This window comes from Leptonotus elevatus, chromosome 6 (genome assembly GCF_054856555.1).
Source record: "Leptonotus elevatus isolate MCC_2025b chromosome 6, RoL_Lele_1.0, whole genome shotgun sequence".
NCBI lineage: Eukaryota > Metazoa > Chordata > Actinopteri > Syngnathiformes > Syngnathidae > Leptonotus > Leptonotus elevatus.
The window spans coordinates 16,105,100-16,125,192 of record NC_141244.1 but is presented as its reverse complement, the minus strand read 5'-3'; the positions used below and the strand labels follow the sequence as shown (position 1 = coordinate 16,125,192).

Sequence of the window (20,093 nt, the reverse complement as noted above, 5' to 3'; positions counted from 1 at the left end):
AAAGGACGCAAAATGTTTGATCAGTCTTGTGAAGGAACTGGGAGGCCTGCGAGTCGCCAATAACCTTTAGCGTTATTACTCGCAGACACAAGACGGGATCATAATTACATTTTGGGCTGTTTTTAGCTCCAATTGAGGGTAGTGTCGTATATATTAGTTTTTATTTGATCGCTTTTAGGAGGAAACTGAAGGTGATAAAAAATACAGAAAAGTAATATGTACTTGAAAAACTTTTTTTTTTCCACTCAGAAATTCTAAGTACATTTTACAAGGAGAGTTTTGAGTACATTTGATCAGTTTATTATTATTTTTATAAGTTACTCAAGCGTTGAGGACCAAACTAATGACCTTTAGCTTGGGAGACAGCCACTCTACCACCTGAGCCATGCCACTCTACTGTTTGCCACTATACTGCATTGCTGGTGTGTCCGAAATGACACCAAAAATGTGGTCCTGCCGGTATAAGGCATCCGCCTGACACCATCAATATACTAACATACAGCAGGATTTGCATGGCTCAAGTGGAAGAGTGGCTGTCTCCCAACCTGAAGGTTGTAGGTTTGTTTCTGAACCCTTGAGTATCGGTAGCTTTAAAAAAAAAAAAAAAAAATACACATATATATATATATCATTGTAAAAAAAAAAATAGAATTTCTGAGTGTACAAAACCTTAGTATTTTTTTTCAAGTAAATATTACAAATTTTTTACAGTGTTATAGCTAGAAAAAAGAATCAGCTAACAAAATAAACAGTGAACTACAATTATATTATTCAGCAACAATGACGACTAGTGATGATGAGTTTTAGTAAGGCATCGAGTGGTTGAAGGTATAAAGTAAATAAATAAAACAAATGTGCACCCCAAGTGCGTAAACGCCTTTGACTGAAGACACAAAGATGATATTTCATTAAATGTGTCGGAGGCCTTGCAGGAACACAGGGTGAGGGTCAGCCACTGAATCGCTCTCACATTCCCTGGGGTTAAAGGTGAAGAACGGACAACGTTTACCTGCCAGTCACACAGGCGTGCTGATTTACGGAAAGTCATGTCATTGTTCATCAACCTGTGTGGTGCTGTGGGGTCGTTACATTTGTCATCAGGTCCGAGTTTATTGCAAACTTCGCTCAACTTGCAAAAATAGTGCACATTGGGGGAAATAGTCCAGAAATAATATTTGTCAGCTATTCATTACGGTATAATGTTGCAAATCATATGGTAAACCCATCTCCCAATGCACTTGCGCAAATAAGTCATAGAATATCTTAAAACCCACACAGACACCCAAGATTGAAGAAATCCCGAGCATCTCCTCAGAAACCACCTTCTTCTCCACTGAGTGCCATTGACTTTTGACCTCGCCTCATCGCTGCTGGTCTCCCGCAGTCTCGCCGTTAGACAGCTTGACAGTCTGTCTAAACTCTGCACGAAGGTCGTGTTTTCTTAGCAATAGAGGTGGACACCATCAGCTCAAGAGGCTGGATTACCAAAAGAGAGGTCCGTTAAATCACTGGCAGAAAAGGATTGACGTGTAAGGGAATGTAAACCATTATTTAATATTAGGCTTCCACTTAACCCTCAAATCATAAAGTGGTTTTAAGGAAAGATACCTTCCAATTGCAAGGATGGAGTTTCCTGCTTCCAGCGCCAGAAACTGAGCAAGGTGGCTCCTTTCTTTTCTCACCATCTGGTGAAAGCACACCTTGCTCCTGATGGCTTTCACAGATTGCAGCCTATTAAAGGCCAAGTACATGAGCCTCTAGCCCCTCCCCCACCGCTTCTCTTCTCCGTACACCTCCGAGTGCCCCACAAAAGCCACATCTCCAGGTCCTTTCTTGTCACAACCACACATAGCGGCACCCGGCACCCTGGGGGACCAGGGAGGGGGGCCTAACTGTTTAATGTCGTTTCAGGCAAAGGCAGAAACAGATGTGACTCTTTCCAATTCAGTTAGGCGCCTTTTTAAATATGTAGGAAGGGACACACACTAAAAAAGGACGGGGACATGGGCACGTTTTTTTTTTATGTCCTTTGACCTTGGTTACAAAGTAAAATTGTTATGGACACCAAAATGTCCTGACGTCAGGACACTTTTTAAAGCACACTGACTTGTAAACATGCACAGTGGCTTCAATATGCTGCCAAAGCAATCGATCAGGATTCATTTAGACTAATCGACTAGTGAAAATACTTATAGCTCTTATTATTTCTACTTTCATAACGTTTTGAACTGATATTTGTAAAAAAAAAAAAAATAATAATAATAAAAACAGCATTGTTTGATCATTCATTTACGGGTGCCTTTCACATTTGACAACTATTTATAACAATTGTAATTGGCATTTGAAAATCAGAGCATCTAATGTGGTTTTACCACTTTTTGCCAAAAATGCATCAGCCAATTGTATAAACACAAGTGATTAATTGACTATGAAAATAGACTGTCATTAGTTACCTCTGTATATGTACATTATGAGGTTTTCTTTCTCAGGATCAAGTTAACTTAGTTTGGCTGTGTCTGGTTTTGGTGGCTTGTATCAATTAAGTACCTCTTTTTTTACAATTGACAGATTGTTTTAATCAGTGTGTGTCTGTGTGTGTGTTTTTCATCGGCATGTGTCGCCATAACCACAAGCATTAAATAGCAGCATTCTTCTAAACTGCGAGAGCCAATTAAAAGTTAGGAGTTCATCCCAAAATCTGTGAAAACAACAAATAGCGGTTGACAATGAGGTTGTGTTGCTGTGTCGTGTGGGTTGCGTTGCTGCTTAACACGATGGTACGCTGTAGCCAAAATATAAATACACACGGGAAAAAAATTGGGGGTGTCTGAATTTAGTCTGAGGTGGGTCATGGGTAAAAAGCGAGAGTGGCGTGCTCGCCGCGCCTCACACTGTGTCCTTGTGCATTAAACACGAGGAGTGTGTGTTGATGAAGATTGTTTGAGGGCTTCAAATCAATCCCATCTGTGGCCCTCTTTGAAACCCTCTTATTTCCCGTCTCCCCTCTTTCTCTCCCCCATGCAGACTTGATCGTGGGGTCATTTGGTGCTGGAGAAGTGTCTGTGTACAGGTAATGCAAGACCTTGTCCTTAGTTCTTTACAAGTCAAGGCTAACCTCTCCAAAAAATGCTCCGTGAATGGCATGTGAATGTGTGCGTGTTTTTGTGTAGGGCTCAAGCTGTTGTGTCTGTGGATGCGGCAATGATCCTGACCCCTAGAATCCTGAATCCTGATGACAGGCAGTGTCGTCTGCCGCTCACCGATGCCATGGTGACCTGGTAAGATCTCCCTGCACATTCACACCGACAAACAATTTCGTTTCTGAAATATGGGAGGAAGTCACACAAGCACAGGGAGCTCGTGCAAAATGGACCAGATTTTATTAATTGCCATCAGTTGTGCGTGGAAAATGTTATTTAGCTACACTGCTATGTAGCCTATGTATGAAGTTAGTCCATAAAATGTGTTTTAAATGATCATGGCCGCTGAAAATCAAAGATTTATTTTGTTGTCAGGACTTCTGACGCACATTATGTATGCAAAAACAAAGCAAAATATTACCTCATTGTGGTCGCCAGGCATGTTTTCATGTTTTCATTCGACTAAAACACTTTGGAGCCGGACGCCGTGAGCTCCAAGTGAGATAGTTCAGACCAGAATTCTCAGTGGTCTTGAACACCGCAATAGTCACTTGCGAAGCTATTGTGGGACTAGACGGGAACTTTAACTTTAATAGTTAACTCACGATTAATCGCAAATGTTATATCTGTTCTAAGAGAACAATAAAATGTACAATAAAAAAAAAATTCATACTCTTGTTAACATAAACGTGGCAAAAATGTTAAACCAATAGAAATATGGCTGTATCTTTTAGTTATTGATACAGTAATATAATAATTCATAGAATTTAGTTAACATTTAAAAAACGAGTGTGATATTGATTTGTGTTGAGTTTTTTTCTGCCACTAGATGGCATAATTGCACTTGAAGACATTGGTGACAGCTCAGTGCATTTTTCTATTCATAGTAAGAGCTATCTAATCTTTAACATAAAGTAACTTGTAAAAGTCTGCACATTTTTAAAATTGCAAAATACAACTTGACCCCAATCTCCCCAAATATGCATTATTATTACATTTATTACTGCTAAATTTTGATGTGGACGTGCCTGCTGCTGGAATTCCTCCAGTACAGGCTTTCCAAGTAAGGGGCGGTCATTAATCGCACGTTAAAAAAATTTGTGCCGTTAAAGGAACTATAAATTAACTCAAAATTAATTCACTAATTTTGACACCCCTCGTATCGACATACATTCAATGTAAAAAAAACACTCACAATGGCCTAAATAGACCGCTAAGAAAGCACTCTGTTACCACCATTCATGGCATAAAAGTGTTTTACATATAAATATTAATTGTAATGAAGATGATTATGACTGTGTTATAGGTTAGTGATAAACTACGACACGGATGGAGTTCTGTCGTAAACTGAGCAATCCATGTATTTAAAAGCAATCTGGATCTGTGCCTAATATCGTCATATTCTTCCAATCTTTCTTCCTGGAAAAGTACGTGCTTGAAGAAAGGAACATTTCGAAATATCTTCTTCTTTTTTTTTTTCATATGTGCTGGTGATAACTAAAAGGATAAAAGTCTTAACCGAACATGGGACTAATGAGATTTGCTGCTGTTGTAATGAATCCGGAATCCTGACGCTTATAGAGAACCGTTTAACACATACGCATACAAATATTTCACCTCTGTTTTTACACATCTGTCATCGTCCAATGTAATATCAAACTATATTTCATATAACCTTTAGGGGTTCAATTAATTTGAAACCGTATAATCCTATTTTCAATATATTATTTTTCCCGTGGGTCAATTTGGACAGTTGAATTGAGAACCAAGTCTAAAATCTCCCGCTGCTTCACCTATGTCTAGAAATGGTTCGAACATATCAGGGCTGGAAGTGGGACTGTTTAGACAAGAAAAGTGCGCTGGGCTCGCTGCCATCACAGTGCGGCGGCATGTGAATGTTGGCGGCGGCCGAGACGGGAACAGAGATTTGAGCCTGATTGACAAAAAGCACTAAACTATGGAGCTGTGTCATAATAATACTCAGCTAATTCAAATAAACAGGCGCAAATTTGGTTTCGGAGGTATGGAACCAGATATGCCATGACACTCACACACTGGATCAAACGGCAGCACCCGGAATTAAGTGACGCCATAGGGGAGACGCCCATGGGTCAAGGGGTGAACCTTTGTAGTGATAGCAGGCCCAGTTTGTGCCGTGAGTTGAGGCAAAAAGTATGACGCACAAATTTATTAGGAAAAGAGATTTAGTGAGCTTTTCATGAATTAGCACACATGTGATTTCTCCCAGCCAATTACAATCAGCAAGGCCAAATTGGGTGCAACATCCAAGGATTATTCCGATTTCAAATATATTTTCACCATACGAAGTAGAAACCATCATGAAACCTTTACTAACTGTAACGTTTTTAGACTTTTAACATTCATACAAGTGTAAAAATATAGCAACATCTGTTTTAGCAATCTTGACATTAATCTGTTCGATACTACTTTTTTCCATCCAGCTTTTCCAAGTACTAATACCTCAAGTCCTTTTGGTATAAAATATTTCATTCAACACAGTACCAAAAAAAATTATAAACAAAGATCTTTCTTTATAACGCAGATGATGATTTGCTAATGTGTCAAAATGCTGCAGTCTAGCGCCATCTACTGCCATGGAGGACTTACTCAATGTCAAAAAATTTTGCCTTAGGTATTGGTGGATGGTATCAGTGGTCTATAAGTACCTGATACCTGAAAATAAAGCCGGTATCAGCCCGATACTGATCTCAAAGCCTAAAAGACCTTTAAGCAAGGAATAAGGTCGATTAACCAATCATAAGACTCAAAAGACAATTATTTAGAGTGACAGCTGCTGTAGCTTGCCTTGTCTAATGGGTTATATGATTATGTTATGTGATTACTGTCCGTACAAAACTTGCATTATTCATTATCATGGGAACTTTCAGCTCAAGCCATAAAGTTAAAAAATATTTGAAATAACTGATACATACAATATTATTTATATTTATTGAAAACACATTGTAGAATGAACAAGCTATTATAATGCTTAATGCTTTTTTTTTTAAGTCGTTTGTGGTCTCACCACCGAAAATGCAGAAACCGATCCCCCTTTTAATTTTTTTCCCCCAATATGCAAACAATGCATTCCACTTGATATTTAAAAAAAGAATTTTGCAAAAATGGATCCAATCAAGTGTTGTTGTTTTATATTTGGCTTTACTTCTGCTTCCATCATGCGTCCCGTGGTGACTCGGTGTGACTGTTACTCATTGTTCTTCTAAAGGCAAAACATATTGAGGCCAGACAATGAATATTGGTTGCAGTATTTAAAATAATAAACAGGCTTATCTAATGTTTCACAGGAGGAGAATGATGGATTAAGGATGGGACCGGGGTGTATGTCTTAAAAGTTCTCACTCAATAAATGTAACTTGGGGGGTGGGTTTACAGTAAGCATGTCTAATAATAACAATGTGTTTGGTGGTAAAGCACACATGCAGTTTTGGGAACCATTCCATGTTCTCTGCAGTCATGACTAAGAAAGCGCTAAGGCTGTTTGCAGCATATGTATAATATGCCACACACACATTGCATATCAATAGAATCACCCACCCAGATACATACAATATAAAACACATGCAGCACTCACAAAACCACCTGGAGAAGTCAAAATAACTGCAGGGGGTGTTTTCTTTTTTCTTTTTTTAAGTTTGCATTTTGCTACAGACAGTAAATCATCTGCATCATACACATTTACTATGTTCGGGGAAACCCAGCTCTTTATTACTGAAATTGGAGCCAACTCAGACAAGCTCAGTAAATGCAATGAAGTCATTAGAGTTGTTGAAGTGGAACCAAACAAACTCTGCCTCATGTTGCGTATTTTAATTCAGGAGTGTCCCCACACTTGCTTAGATTATGGAATATTAGCAGCCCCTAATGTGGGGCTCACTTTACGGTTTCCTTGATTTAAAGAGGCGATAAGGCACACACACACACAACCGCATATTGATAAACAGATAAATAGAGGAAATGCACAACAGGCTCCCATGTAACGCTCCCTGAAGAATTCACCACCCTAAGAAATAAATGACCTGGATAAAGTCCATTAGCTTGTCCGCATTGAGAACTATACGCAACATTAACTCTGCATCACTTACTGTATCTTGCAGCCTGAAATTGGATGTGTGTGCAGAAGTGAGCGGAGTGGGCATCCCCAGCTCTGTGGGTAAGCACATTTTCACTCATTCATAACATTCACATCGCTATACTGCGTATGACATGAACTTACCCTGCAAGGACTGGGCATACTTATTTTTGAAGTTACATTTCGTCACTGTAGGGCGGAATGTCCATATATGGTCAATTTAATATTTTTTACAAATCGGTGCTTTTGGTCTGTCCCCATGATGTGATTTTTTTTTTTTTAAAGAATTGCAAATAGCTTCAGAACAAATTTATGAACAAATTTATGAACTCACTTGAACTATCTGAGAAAGGTTGGAAATCGCAGCTTTTTCCTCACTTTGCGGGAACTGGGCGGCGTTATGTAGCCTCAAGAATATAAACGTCTTTAGTGAACATAGTTAGATGAGATACATTTGCGTGAAGCTTTTATGTTACAAATGGTTTGTTGCAGAAGAAGGTGCGTATGGATTAATTAAATGTATTTTTAAGTCAGCCAATCATTGTATTTATTGAATCACTCAAGGCTAACCTATAATACCATCTTAAACAATGTGGTGTTTGGTAAATCAAACAAAATGGCATTTTTATTTAACTTCCCGAAAAATTAGGATTTTGGGAGGTGTGAGGATTCCGCCCAACAGTGACAATATGGTATGTTTAACACATTGTATACATAAAAGCATTGACTAGTGTTTCTGTGTAACATTTTGTAATTTTGGTGACTTGCTTTTATTAGTAAACTTTTATAAATGATCGAACGCAGATACTGTTCAAAGTGTATATAGTGTAGGTACATCCCAATTATCTAGAATATATTACATGTTTAAATTTAAAAAAAAAATGCTTTCTCAGTAGCTCAATTTAAAAAGTGAATATATATATATATATTTTTAATTTTTAGAAAATTATAATTATTTAAAAAAAAATGACCATCACAAGAAATGACATATGTGTAACAATCAAAATAATTTTTGTATATATATATATATATATATATATATACATATATATAAATTATCTAGGAATGGAAAAACAATATTATACTGTATATGTGTTTCACTTTTTGAATTGAACCACCGAATCATTTCCTGCATCCATCTCTATGACCTCCTCCACAGACCTGAGAGCAGAGCTGCATTTGGATTGGTTGAAAGGTGTCCGAGGGGGTGTGAAGCGAGTCCTCTTCTTAGATAATCAGCAGCACCAGCTCACCGGATTCCTAACACTGGGCCATAGCCATCCACAGACTTGCCTCAGCTATACCATTTACCTAAGAGTGAGGTGCACACTCATAGACCACTTACTCTGTTTACGGTCAGTTTGAACTAAGTGCTGGTTTCTTTCTTCTCAGGAGGAAGATGAGTTTCGTGACAAATTGACTCCCATCTCATTGGCTCTGAACTACAGCTTGGCTCCTCCCTCTGATGGCCAGACGCTCCCACCGGTCCTCAACTACTACAGCAGCACCTTTCTGCAAGAACATGTAAGTATGAGCACCACAGCAGTGCACCTTAAGGCACGTCAATAGGCTGTCTTTTCAATTAAAGGGGAAGTTAACCTTAAACATCTCTTGACATTTATATGTTATATGTGACCTCACTAGTCTAAACATGACATTCTGATTAATATTATGTTTGTGGATTATGAGTTATGCGGCAAAATCCAATCCATCGTTTTTATCCATCTCAGGGAGCGACCATTTTGCCACTTGCTGTCGACTGAAGATGACATCACAGTTGCTCAGGGCTCAGGCAACGACCAATCACAGCTCACCTGTTTTCTGAAGCTGAGAAAGCTGATTGGTTGTTACGTGAGACCTGAGCAACTCGACAGCAAGTGGCAAAATGGCCGTCCCCTGATATTGGTAAATACAGCTGGATGTTGCTGCTTAACTCAAACATAATATTAATCTGAATATCATGTTTAGATTAGTGAGGCCAATATATGGGGGGGGGGGGGGGGGGGTTGTTACTTCCACTTTAAAGGAAACTTAAAATCCATCCAATATCTATCATGCATTATTAGGGTTGCCAGTGAATTTGGGATTATCCCAGCACAGAAAACCAATTATGTTTTTTAAAGCCAATAAAAAGGGGTAGCAAACACAATACATATTCCTTCATAACAATCCTCTTCTTCCTCTCAGGCCTACATTCTCCTGGACTGCGGTGACGACAATATTTGCATCCCGGACCTTCAGCTCACTGCCAGCATGTAAGGCCTCAACCCCCAAAAAACATGGAACTTGTCAGAAAGACACAGCTGAGCCCAAAAATCTGTTGCTACTCAAACAATGAGAAAGGTTTACATCAGAGTCGCGCATTGTAGTTCAGTCTATCATGTGGAGCATGGATCTCTCTGTAGTGCTTCCAGATGCATGCCATATCCATGGCAACATTGCACAAACATCCTGTCACCCACTACTGACTGACACATGCTGAGGTCAAGGACATTTGATTCCACAAATGCCTCACTCTAAAAACATTTGGGTCAAAAATAACATAAATTGGGTCACATAAAAAAAAGGCACCGAGCCGCTACTTTTGTACAAAACAACTATTTTTTTATTTTTTTATAATGAAGTCAATAATTTATATGTTCTCCACCCTGTAGTCAAAAGAAAATCATATAAAAAAATAATATATACATGAAAAGGTTTTTAGCCAATCAGAAGCCTGAAAATACATCAGCATGCGTACGTAAAAAAATGAAATCCCCCAACAGGGACCACTCTGAACTGGTGATCGGAGATGACAATTTGTTTATGTTGACCATCACCGCTGCCAACCAAGGAGAGGGAGCCTACGAGACGGAGCTACATGTACTGATCCCATCAGAGGCCGACTACATTGGCGTGGAGAGAAGAGTCGAGGTGAAATAAATCACACACATGCTCCGCACATACACACACTGACACACTAAATCAAAGATGCAGCTGCTGCCCAGCCGCACCAGTTCTTAAATTAGAAGCCTCACAATGAAGTGATTTTCCCGTCATGCTTAAAATATGAAGTGTGCGTTCAGTTACAGTGCGACATCACTTCCTGTTGTGTCGTGACCGTGTTTGTTTGAGCCGTTGAAGGCGACACTATCAGCTGTTTGTTTACACTTCGCTGGCAAAGGCCCAGAAAGCTTCCTTTTGTGATGCCCAAGCTGCATTAGCGACCCCCGGAAATCGACTGGGTCAACTGCCGTGTGTGCGCGTTTACCTCCTTCTGTGTGTGCGTGCGAGTGTACACTAATGAGAGTGTAATGGAGCAGCGTGATGGATGGGGTTGTTACTGTCAGAGCATTCATCACTTCTCCTCTAATTCTTCCCTCCTACCCCCTTTTTGATGCTGTTTCCCTCCCTTGTTTGTCCTCCTCCCTCTTGTCTATAAGATTCCCGGTTTCCCCAAAAATATAACCTCGCATGTACATCTAAAACACTCACACTCGCCCAAAAAAAAACTGTTTCATGAGACAACATACATACAGTACACACACAAAAATGTGAGAGAGAGAGAGACAAAAAGACTGAGAGAGAAAGAGAGAGGGGGAGAGAGAGAGAGAGAGAAAAAGAGAGAGAGAGTGAGAGAGAGAATTGGGTGTGTGATGTATGAAAGTTTTTTTGTATATGAGAGCATTTTTTAGTGAATATCAGGGTTTTTTAACAAAAATAATAATTCTTTCACACGCACAATATTTGACTCACTTATACAAAAAAAGGTCTCATAGTAAAATTCCACACATGTAGTTTTGTTGTTTTAGTGACGTGTGTGGGGGGGGGGGTGGTGAGAGAGAGACTGAGAGAGGAGATAATTGGGTGTATGTGAAAGTTTTTTGTGTATGTGAGCAGTTGAGTTTTTGTGTGAGTGAAAGTTTTTAGATGAATGTGAGAGTTTTTCTGTGTGTGTGTGTTATTTTTTTTTAGATTTTTAGGTCTATTTGAGTAATTTATAGGGTGAGTAAATGTTTTTTAGTGAATGTGAGAGATTTTTGGTAAATGAGAGTTTTTGATACATGGGTTCTTTTTTTAATGCATGAGAGTTTTTGGTGTGAGTGAAAGTTATTTGGGGTCTACATGAGAGGTTTTAAGGTGAGTGTGATAGGTGTGTGTGAGAAAGAGAGGCTTTGTTTGTTCGTGTGATTTTTTTTTGTAAATATGAGGGTTTTATTGGGACTTTTTAGATGAATGTAAGAGTTTTCTGTGCATGTGAAATGTTTTTTTATGTTTATTTTGGTGTGAGTGTTTTTTTAGTCTACATGAGAGTTTTTTGTTTTTTTTGGTGGCTGTGAGAGGTTTTAGTGTATGTGATTTTTTTTTTTATTATTTTGGGGTGGGTATGTGAGAGGTGAATACTATTTGTGACCTATATAGCACCCTATACCCGTTTGACCACTCAACTAAATCACCCACCCTCTTTGTGTTGTTTTATTCTTTTTCCACATGTCTCTTCCTCCAGTCTCTGGCTCAGCTGAACTGCGAGTACAAGATGGTGAATGAGTCCAGGCTGGTGGTGTGTGACCTGGGCAATCCCATGGTGGCCCAAACGGAGGTGAGCGGACGCATACTGTAAATCCATCAAGCACTTTTCCCTCCATCATAATTTGTCACCTCCCTCGTAAAATCCGGCACCGCATCACCTCAGCTTTAACGCATACTGATTGATTGTTTCCAATGGTTACCGATCATCACCTTGACCCGCATTCCATTCCACGCAATTTCGTTCGCCTTGACTCCGCTCACACACCTTGATGACTGACACATGCAGGGAACCAAGGCTTTGTAAAGTAACGGGTCATTATTTTCCTGCATGGAGATCATGGCACATGTCACATTAGCATGTGTGTGTGTGTGTGTGTGTAGAATCTTAGGTGTCAATGGCGATGTGACACCAGCATTGTTATAAATCAATTATGTGGTCATGTTACACTGCTTGGGGAAGAAAGAGAGCATAACGAGGCATGCAAAAGGTGTGTGTGTGTGTATATATGGGTGTGGGGGGGGGGGGGTGTCCCAGCCATCCAGATGAGAGTTATTAACTCCCCCCGTACCCCCACTGGATGCTCAGGAATCCACAGGCCGAACGTGCTTGCATGCCCCCCCCCCCCCCCTCCCACCTCCACCCGCTGGCCTATAAAGAGTTGTCATCACTGGAGTTCAGTCATTCCTTCTGCTTCATGTCACAGATGTAGCACATCCCCGAGAAGGGCAATAGGAAGTCTGAATTAGTATGATGGAGCGCAAATGTAAAAAAACAAAAAGTAGAGCTTTTCATTCAAATTAATTAGAAACACACTGTGGCTGAAACATTGAGCACACCTGCACAATGTAATGTTATCCATTACAAGAGCTACATTAAAAGTTCGGCCTTTGCTGGAATGACTACAGTGGTAAAAAAAAAATGTAGATCTTATTTCTTTCTTTTTACTGAAATGCAAACTTGAAGCATCTGTAGTTGATCTAATTAGATTGTGCAAGTATTTGTAGATGTTTAGTGTGACGTGATAATAGGATGGCCCACGCTCTCTTAAAGTCCACACCAAAGGTATTAGAACATGAAGGTAAATTATTTTGTTTTTCTTGTGATGTGGGTTTCAGATCAAAAGATGCAATTTTAACCAGAATACCTTATTTAGACTAGTGGGGCTGCATAGAACATATTATTGTCAAGATTTATTTGGGGGGTGATTTCCCCTTTAAAATCAACAAAAACACAGGTCATGACAACAACTAAATTCAGAGTAATTACGGGTTGTATTTTATTTTAATTTTTTTAAGACGGTCTGTTGAAATATGTCTTTACATGAAACCAGCCCGTAGTGTAAAAAAGGTTGGAGACCAATCTTCTGTGCTGAGAAAATATCAATGATGTCATCAATTACCTCATTCACTGCCATTGATGGCTATAGACGTCAAAAATTCATTTGAACTATTTCTATTTAACATTTTTTCCACTTTTGTTAACAAGAGTATGAATACCTAGATAATAATTACTGTACATTTAGAGCAGATATAAAAGTTTGTGATTAATCGTGAGTTAACTATTGAAGTCATGCAGTTAATAACAATCAAAAATTTAAATCGCCGGACACGATTTAAAAAAAGAAAAGATTATATTTTTTATCGTAATTAACCGCATGACTTCACTAGTTAACTCATGATTAATCACAAATGTTATATCTGTTCGAAATGTACAATTTTAAAAAATCTAGGTTTTCATACTCTTGAAAACAAAAGTGAAAAAAAGTTAAACTAATAGAAATAGTTCAAATGAATTGTTGACATCTATAACCGTCAATGGCAGTGAATGAGTTAATCAACTTTGACAACAAAAACTCATCACTTTAGATGTCAACATAACACCAAAACATTTTTGTTTTTTTCCCCATTTTGACGAATTTTGAGTACAGTTGGTGAAACTAAAACCGCCTTCCTCACAGGGTAGAACAACGACACAGTTGTGCTTCCTTTTCTGCTTGCATAATGTATTGAAATATGTGAGAAAAGCCAGAACATGCTCCGATAGTGGTTGTCAACTTATCCATTTATAGTTCACGGCAAAGTATTTATAATCTCAGCTTCCCTTCTGTACATGACAGGTTTATGATCTCATTAGTGGTGAAGATTGTATACCGAATATATTTTGTATTTTTGCAGTCCGCATCCCAGTGTCGTTTCACACCATCAGCATTTTGGAGATAATGAGCACTTTGATGTGGATAAGATGCATTTTGAGCCATATACTGGCTTAACAATCACATTTTGCAATACTAAGCATTTATTCAGTATTCAAGCGCACTCGACATACTTTTAAGGCACTTCAATGATCTTTTTGTAGCTCCGTCCTGACAACAGATGCTCGGCTCCGAGGAATAAAAACGACAACAGTAAAAATTTAACAGCCGCTTTTAAATCTGTGACGTCTTCGCTTTGACCGACCCGTACCCGTTTGCCCTCTTTGGATCATCAGCGCCTGGTTCTTCTCCCCCAGCCTCACACTAATGTGTTCCATATAGACGGCCTCAAATCTCCTTGCCCCCACGGGGCTGCTCCTTTTCGTCTGCTTGCTGTCATTTTCACAACCATATGTCAGGCCTGATGTCCAGTGCGGGGCTCACGTGCACGCGTGTACGTAGACTGTTGCGTAGTTTGGCGATGAGCGCGCGCTTGCATGTGTTTTGCGTTAGCGCACGTCGGGGGATTCGCAAGCATCTTAGCGTGCGTCTTGTCAACACTACAAACTGGATCTTCTACTCACATAAGAGCAGACGAATGACCGAGTTAATTGGGCCTTTCCTGTCTCATTAATGGACACTGGGGTATTATGTGACTTTTAAATGGACACATCCAACTTCTTTCTACTTAATCACTGCCAGTCCAGTAAAAATTAATATTTGACGTCTAAAGCCATCTTTGGCAGTGAATGTGTTAACTTGCTTCAACTGATTTAAAAAAATTAAATAAAAAAAAATGTTTTATCTATTCTCCACAGCTGTCTGTCGGTTTGCGGTTTTCAGTCCAAAGGCTTGAAGATGCTGGACCAAAGATTAGCTTTGAGCTACAGATTCACAGGTGACACGCCCACCATGAGTGATACATGCCACCACATACACACACACACACATATACACTTAAAATATGTAGAAAAGAGATGTTTGTTTGACATTGTGGACAAGGAAAAAGCTGTTCACGCATTCAATGTGTGTGGCTTTTGTGTTGAGAAATGTCATCATTGTGTTTTATTTCCTTGACACCCACTGTAAATATTCACCCCCCACGCAGCTCCAACAAAGACAACCCTGATAGCAACCCAGTCAGCCTGAATCTGGCCATCGTTGCCAAAGCTGAAGTTGATTTACGAGGGTGAGTCTTGCATTTTCTTCATCTCTGACTTACAAACGATCTGCTCTGATGTTTTTGCTGCTCGGAGCTTTTTTTGGTCTTGTTTTTTTTTTTTTTTTTTGCTTTGCCACAGTGTATTGTGCATGATTAAATAAAAATCAAAAAAATCTGCTGTAATCATGTGCACATGGGTTAATCGTGAGCCCTCGGCGTGCACACTGATATGCGTACAAACATGCAAACTCTGAAAGCTCGGGACTTTTTTTGCTCTCATCAGTTGAAATGGAAAAACATAAAAATGTCAGCTGCCATCACGCACTCTAAAAAGAAATCTGTCATTTTGTATTACTTTATTTGATTATTTAAATACAGGGAGTCCTCAAGTTACGATGTACGAGACCGACGGCGTTTTGACTTTACGTGACTCGTCCGTAGCATCTTCTTTTTTGCAAATTTTCCATAGTAATCACGCCATTTTGAAGTTATTTAAAGTTGTGTTGTTGTTACCTCCAGCAACAGGCGTCCACCGAGCAGGTCGGCTCGCCATCGGGCACGTCACATTTCACGTGTCACATTTGTTTCCATTAGCGCCGCTTTGCCGTCCGTCAGAAACACGAAATATTGATTCCAGCGTCTTCCCGGTGGCGCAAATATGTTTTTTAAATTACTGTACAGTATTTTGATGTGAATGTCGACTTTAACGGTGAAATCCGACTTAAGTCGAAATTCGGGTTACATCGCCAGCGTAGAAACAGAACTCATCCGGAAGTCGAGGACTCCAAGTAATAGGGCTGTCAAATGATTAGAAATGTTCAACTAATTAATTACGCATTTTCCATGATTAATTGCAATTAATCACATTTTTCTACCTCTGCGTTTACTTTTTTTTCTTCAAAGCTTGTAACAAATAGTTACTCTAGTTAAATCTTGGAATACATGTCAAATAATGAAATAGAAAATATATTTAACGTCAAAGACTGCTCTAATTGTTTTCTTTTACCAAACGATTAAAAATGTTCAACTAATTAATTGAACAATTTTCCATAATTAATCGCGATTAATCCCATTCTTCTACTTCTGCTTTTACTTTTAGTTCTTCAAAGCTTGTAACAGAATAGTTAGTTACTTGAGTAAAATTTGGGAATTAATGTAAAATCATCAAATAGAAAGTATATTTAGCATCAAAGACTTCTCATGGCTTTCTTTGACCCTTTCCATAATTAATCGTGATTAATCAAAAAATTTTACTTCTGCTTTTCTTCAAAGCTTGTAACAGATAGTTACTTGAGTAAAATCTTGAAATGAATGTAAAATCATCAAATAGAAAGTATATTTAGCTTCAAGACTGTTCTAAAGGCTTTCTTTGACCAAATGATTAAAAAATGTCAGACTAGTTGCACAATTTTCTATAATTAATTGCGATTAATCACATTTTCCTACTTCTGCTTTTACTTTTTTTCTTCAGAGCTTGTAACACTTACTTGAGTAAAATCTTGTCATTAATGTAAAATAATCCAATATTTAGTATATTTAGCATCAAAGTCTTTTCTTATGGCTTACTTTGACCATTGGCTAGAATGTTGCTCCTATTAAATACAACTGTTAAACAAAACAATCAAAATGGACTCAAACAATTCTCAGAAGGTCTGGCTTAGGTTTAGTTAGTGCTCACGAGCGCCACACTCCAGCAGCTTTGGTTTGCGAGGCCCCGTGAAGGTAACTTGAACAGGGAACTTTGCTCTTTGCTATTTGAATTTGGCTCTGCAAAGAATCATTATTGTCAAATCAGGTTCGTTCGTATCTGATCCAGATTGGACATTTTGGCAGCATTTTAAATGTAACACGGAAAATCCTATTTAATGTGTGCTCAGTTGTTTATATCTGTGTCAAGGAAGGTTCAATCGGGTTGTAATTAGCTGTGCTTACGTGTGATAAGAATAGCTAAAAAGAGGTCAATGTTGATGTGGATCCAGTTTCTTCTCATTCAAAAAGAGCCAAATGTAAACATTTCAGGTGCCAGTTTGATTTTGTAGGTGACAAATGTTTAAGCCCTGGTGAAGGTCTGCACTCGCCGATTGTTCTTGTTTTGTCTCTATGTTAACTCATTCACTCCCATTGACGACTATAAACGTCAAAAATTAATTTGAACTATTTCTATTAGTTTAACATTTTTTTCCACTTTTCTTAACAAGAGTATCAAAACCTTTTTTTTTTATTGTACATTTAGAACAGATATGAAATTTGTGATTAATCGCGAGTTAACTAGTGAAGTCATGCGATTAATTACGATTAAAAACTTTAATCGCTTGACGCCCCGAATTTTTTATCTTTTTTTTTTTAAATTCATTCACTGCCATTGACGGCTATAAACGTCAAAACTTCATTTGAACTATTTCTATTAGTTTAAAAAAAAAATCACTTTTCTTAACAAGAGTATGAAAACCTTTTTTTTATTGTACATTTAGAACAGATATGAAATTTGTGATTAATCGCGAGTTAACTAGTGAAGTCATGCGATTAATTACGATTAAAAACTTTAATCGCTTGACGCCCCGAATTTTTTATCTTTTTTTTTTTTAATTCATTCACTGCCATTGACGGCTATAAACGTCAAAACTTCATTTGAACTATTTCTATTAGTTTAACCTTTTTCCCCACTTTTGTTAACAAGAGTATGAAATCCTAGAATGTTTTAATTGTACATTTAGAACCGATATAAATGTTTTGATTAATTGTGATTTAACTAGTGAAGTCATGCGATTAATTACAATTAAAAATTGTAATCACCTCTTGCCCCTAATTTTAATAATCTTTTTTTAAATGAATTTATGGCAGTGAATGAGTTCATGATCTTCAATTTCCAACAAAGTGTATCTAAATGTGTTATACAACCTCTGACTATCGTTTACTTTCACTATATGCACAATGTGTGGGTGTCATGAAACAACTGAGCCCAGAAAATCTTTCAAAAATCTCCACTATGTTCAGCTGAAACCAATATTATGCTCCAATAGGCAAAGCTAATATAATGTAATTGTACTTTCATGTTGAACTCTGTGTGCCGTCGCCTCCCCAGGGTGTCTCATCCCTCTCAGGTGGTGTTGCCGTTTCCACGCTGGGAGCCCAAAGAGAAGCCTGTCAAGGAGGATGATGTGGGGCCACAGGTGACGCACATCTACGAGGTAAACACCTGCACCAACTTAGTGGAACTTACAAAAAAAAAAAAAAGTAACGCGGCAAAGTCAGTTTAAATCTGAGGTGTAATTCGCAGGCAGGTAAGATGCAGACTGGGATCATTATCGAGAGGAAAAACAAGGTCAAAAGGAGGTACAGAGTACAGATAGGAGGGAGGATGGCAGACACACTGGCGACAGTTTACAATGAAGGCGTGTGTGTGCGTCCATGTGCTGTACATGTGATGTCTTTAGATTTTAAAGGGGCCACTGCTCCATTGAACTAAAACGGTGCAGCGTCCTGCCTTTCCTGCAGCTGATAATGATTTTCATTGGCGGTACTTTTCCCACTTGGCAGCTGCTTCTACTTAAAGAGGACCATTTTTTTTTTGTTTTTTTTACGCTCCTTGCGCCAGAATTCCTGCCCCGCAGCACCAGGATCATGTCCTGTTTGCATGACTTACCTCACTGTTAATGACCGTGTGTGTCTATGCGAGAATGTGTGAGTGAGTGGAAAGGTGGCTTTGTTGAATTGATGGTTCATTTAAGCTCCCAATTCATTCCGCCTCGTCCCGATGCCGAACAAGTTCCGAAGCTGTAGATTTGTCGCGTCTCTGTCTGCAATCCCCACTGAGTGAAGGCCTATTAGTGTTGCAGTGCGCAGCCAAAAACCCAGGTGGCCTGTGTCATCACGCCGCAGTTATGATAACCTAATTATAGCATATAGTCACTTGAGGCCCACGGCAATAAAACGACTAACTTGTCGACCACTTCTAACGTCTCCAGCTCCATAACTCGGGTCCCAGTAGTATTGGGGAGGCCGAGGTTGAGGTCGGCTGGCCTTCCCGCTTCCGTGATGAGAACCTGCTGTATGCAATGGAGATTAAAACGGATGGACCAATCAGCTGTCGGACGAATAGCAGCCTCAACCCACTTGGACTACAGGTAATAATAAACAGCCTTTACATATATACATACACATACAGTATATATCAAAACAAATCGTAATATTGTGTACTTTGTAATAGTACTGATATGGGGTTGTTTTTTTTTGTCCCATATCATCATTTTCCATGCAAATAAATGTAAATGATCCATTCCAGCCTGTCGCAAAAAATAACAAGATGTTGCGTAATGTGTTTTTGTTAGGAAGAATTAAACAGTTCTGTGCTTAAAGCTGCTCTTTGTAACAATTTGCCAAAAATATCTTTATAAAGTTCTTTTTATTTGGCCATTTATGACTAGGACATCTTCTAATTAATAGATAAGCACTTAAGATGTTCACAATGGTTACACCTGCAAGCCTCTGGCCAATAGTTTTTAAGACTGGATTCGGGTTCGAGTTTCATTTTTCGGCCACAGGTGGCAGTAGCGATTCTAAATTGAATTTTCTGCCTTCGGCAGCTTTAAATTCAATGGACATGGTGCTGGGCCTTCTGGTATGCGTATCATGGGGGCAGTATAAAACAAACATGTTTATACGGATACAATTTGAACATTAACTCTGACTCAACATTCTAATTCTCATGTGAAAAGGTGCTACAGTAAACTATATCATAGTTTTGTTTTTGCGGTCCCGTTATACCGCATATTTTTTTTAGATGTGTTACTGCAGTTGTTATTGATTTTTTTAATACTGTTTGTTTTGTTTTGAAAGTGACCTTAAAAACAAATACGTGCCATAAATGCTATAATATGTATTCCTCTAGCTGAATTTACTTTTTGCGGGGGTGGTCTGGAACATAACCCCTGCAATGGAGAGGGGATTACTACACAGTATACACTCACCAGCCACTTTAT

The 20,093-nt window shown here is 38.7% G+C and overlaps 1 protein-coding gene across 1 annotated transcript in view; it reads left to right on the top strand.

Annotated features, from left to right (window-relative positions):
* itga8 (integrin, alpha 8) overlaps positions 1-20,093 on the top strand; it is a 52,290-nt gene that overhangs the window by 26,575 nt on the left and 5,622 nt on the right. The window contains exons 14-25 of the mRNA XM_086077578.1: positions 3,025-3,070; positions 3,171-3,278; positions 7,277-7,332; positions 8,411-8,568; positions 8,644-8,775; positions 9,439-9,506; positions 10,017-10,164; positions 11,738-11,830; positions 14,771-14,850; positions 15,061-15,141; positions 18,197-18,302; positions 19,080-19,238. Coding sequence (XP_085933704.1) covers positions 3,025-3,070; positions 3,171-3,278; positions 7,277-7,332; positions 8,411-8,568; positions 8,644-8,775; positions 9,439-9,506; positions 10,017-10,164; positions 11,738-11,830; positions 14,771-14,850; positions 15,061-15,141; positions 18,197-18,302; positions 19,080-19,238 — 1,235 coding nt within the window. The remainder of the gene's footprint in view (positions 1-3,024; positions 3,071-3,170; positions 3,279-7,276; positions 7,333-8,410; positions 8,569-8,643; positions 8,776-9,438; positions 9,507-10,016; positions 10,165-11,737; positions 11,831-14,770; positions 14,851-15,060; positions 15,142-18,196; positions 18,303-19,079; positions 19,239-20,093) is intronic.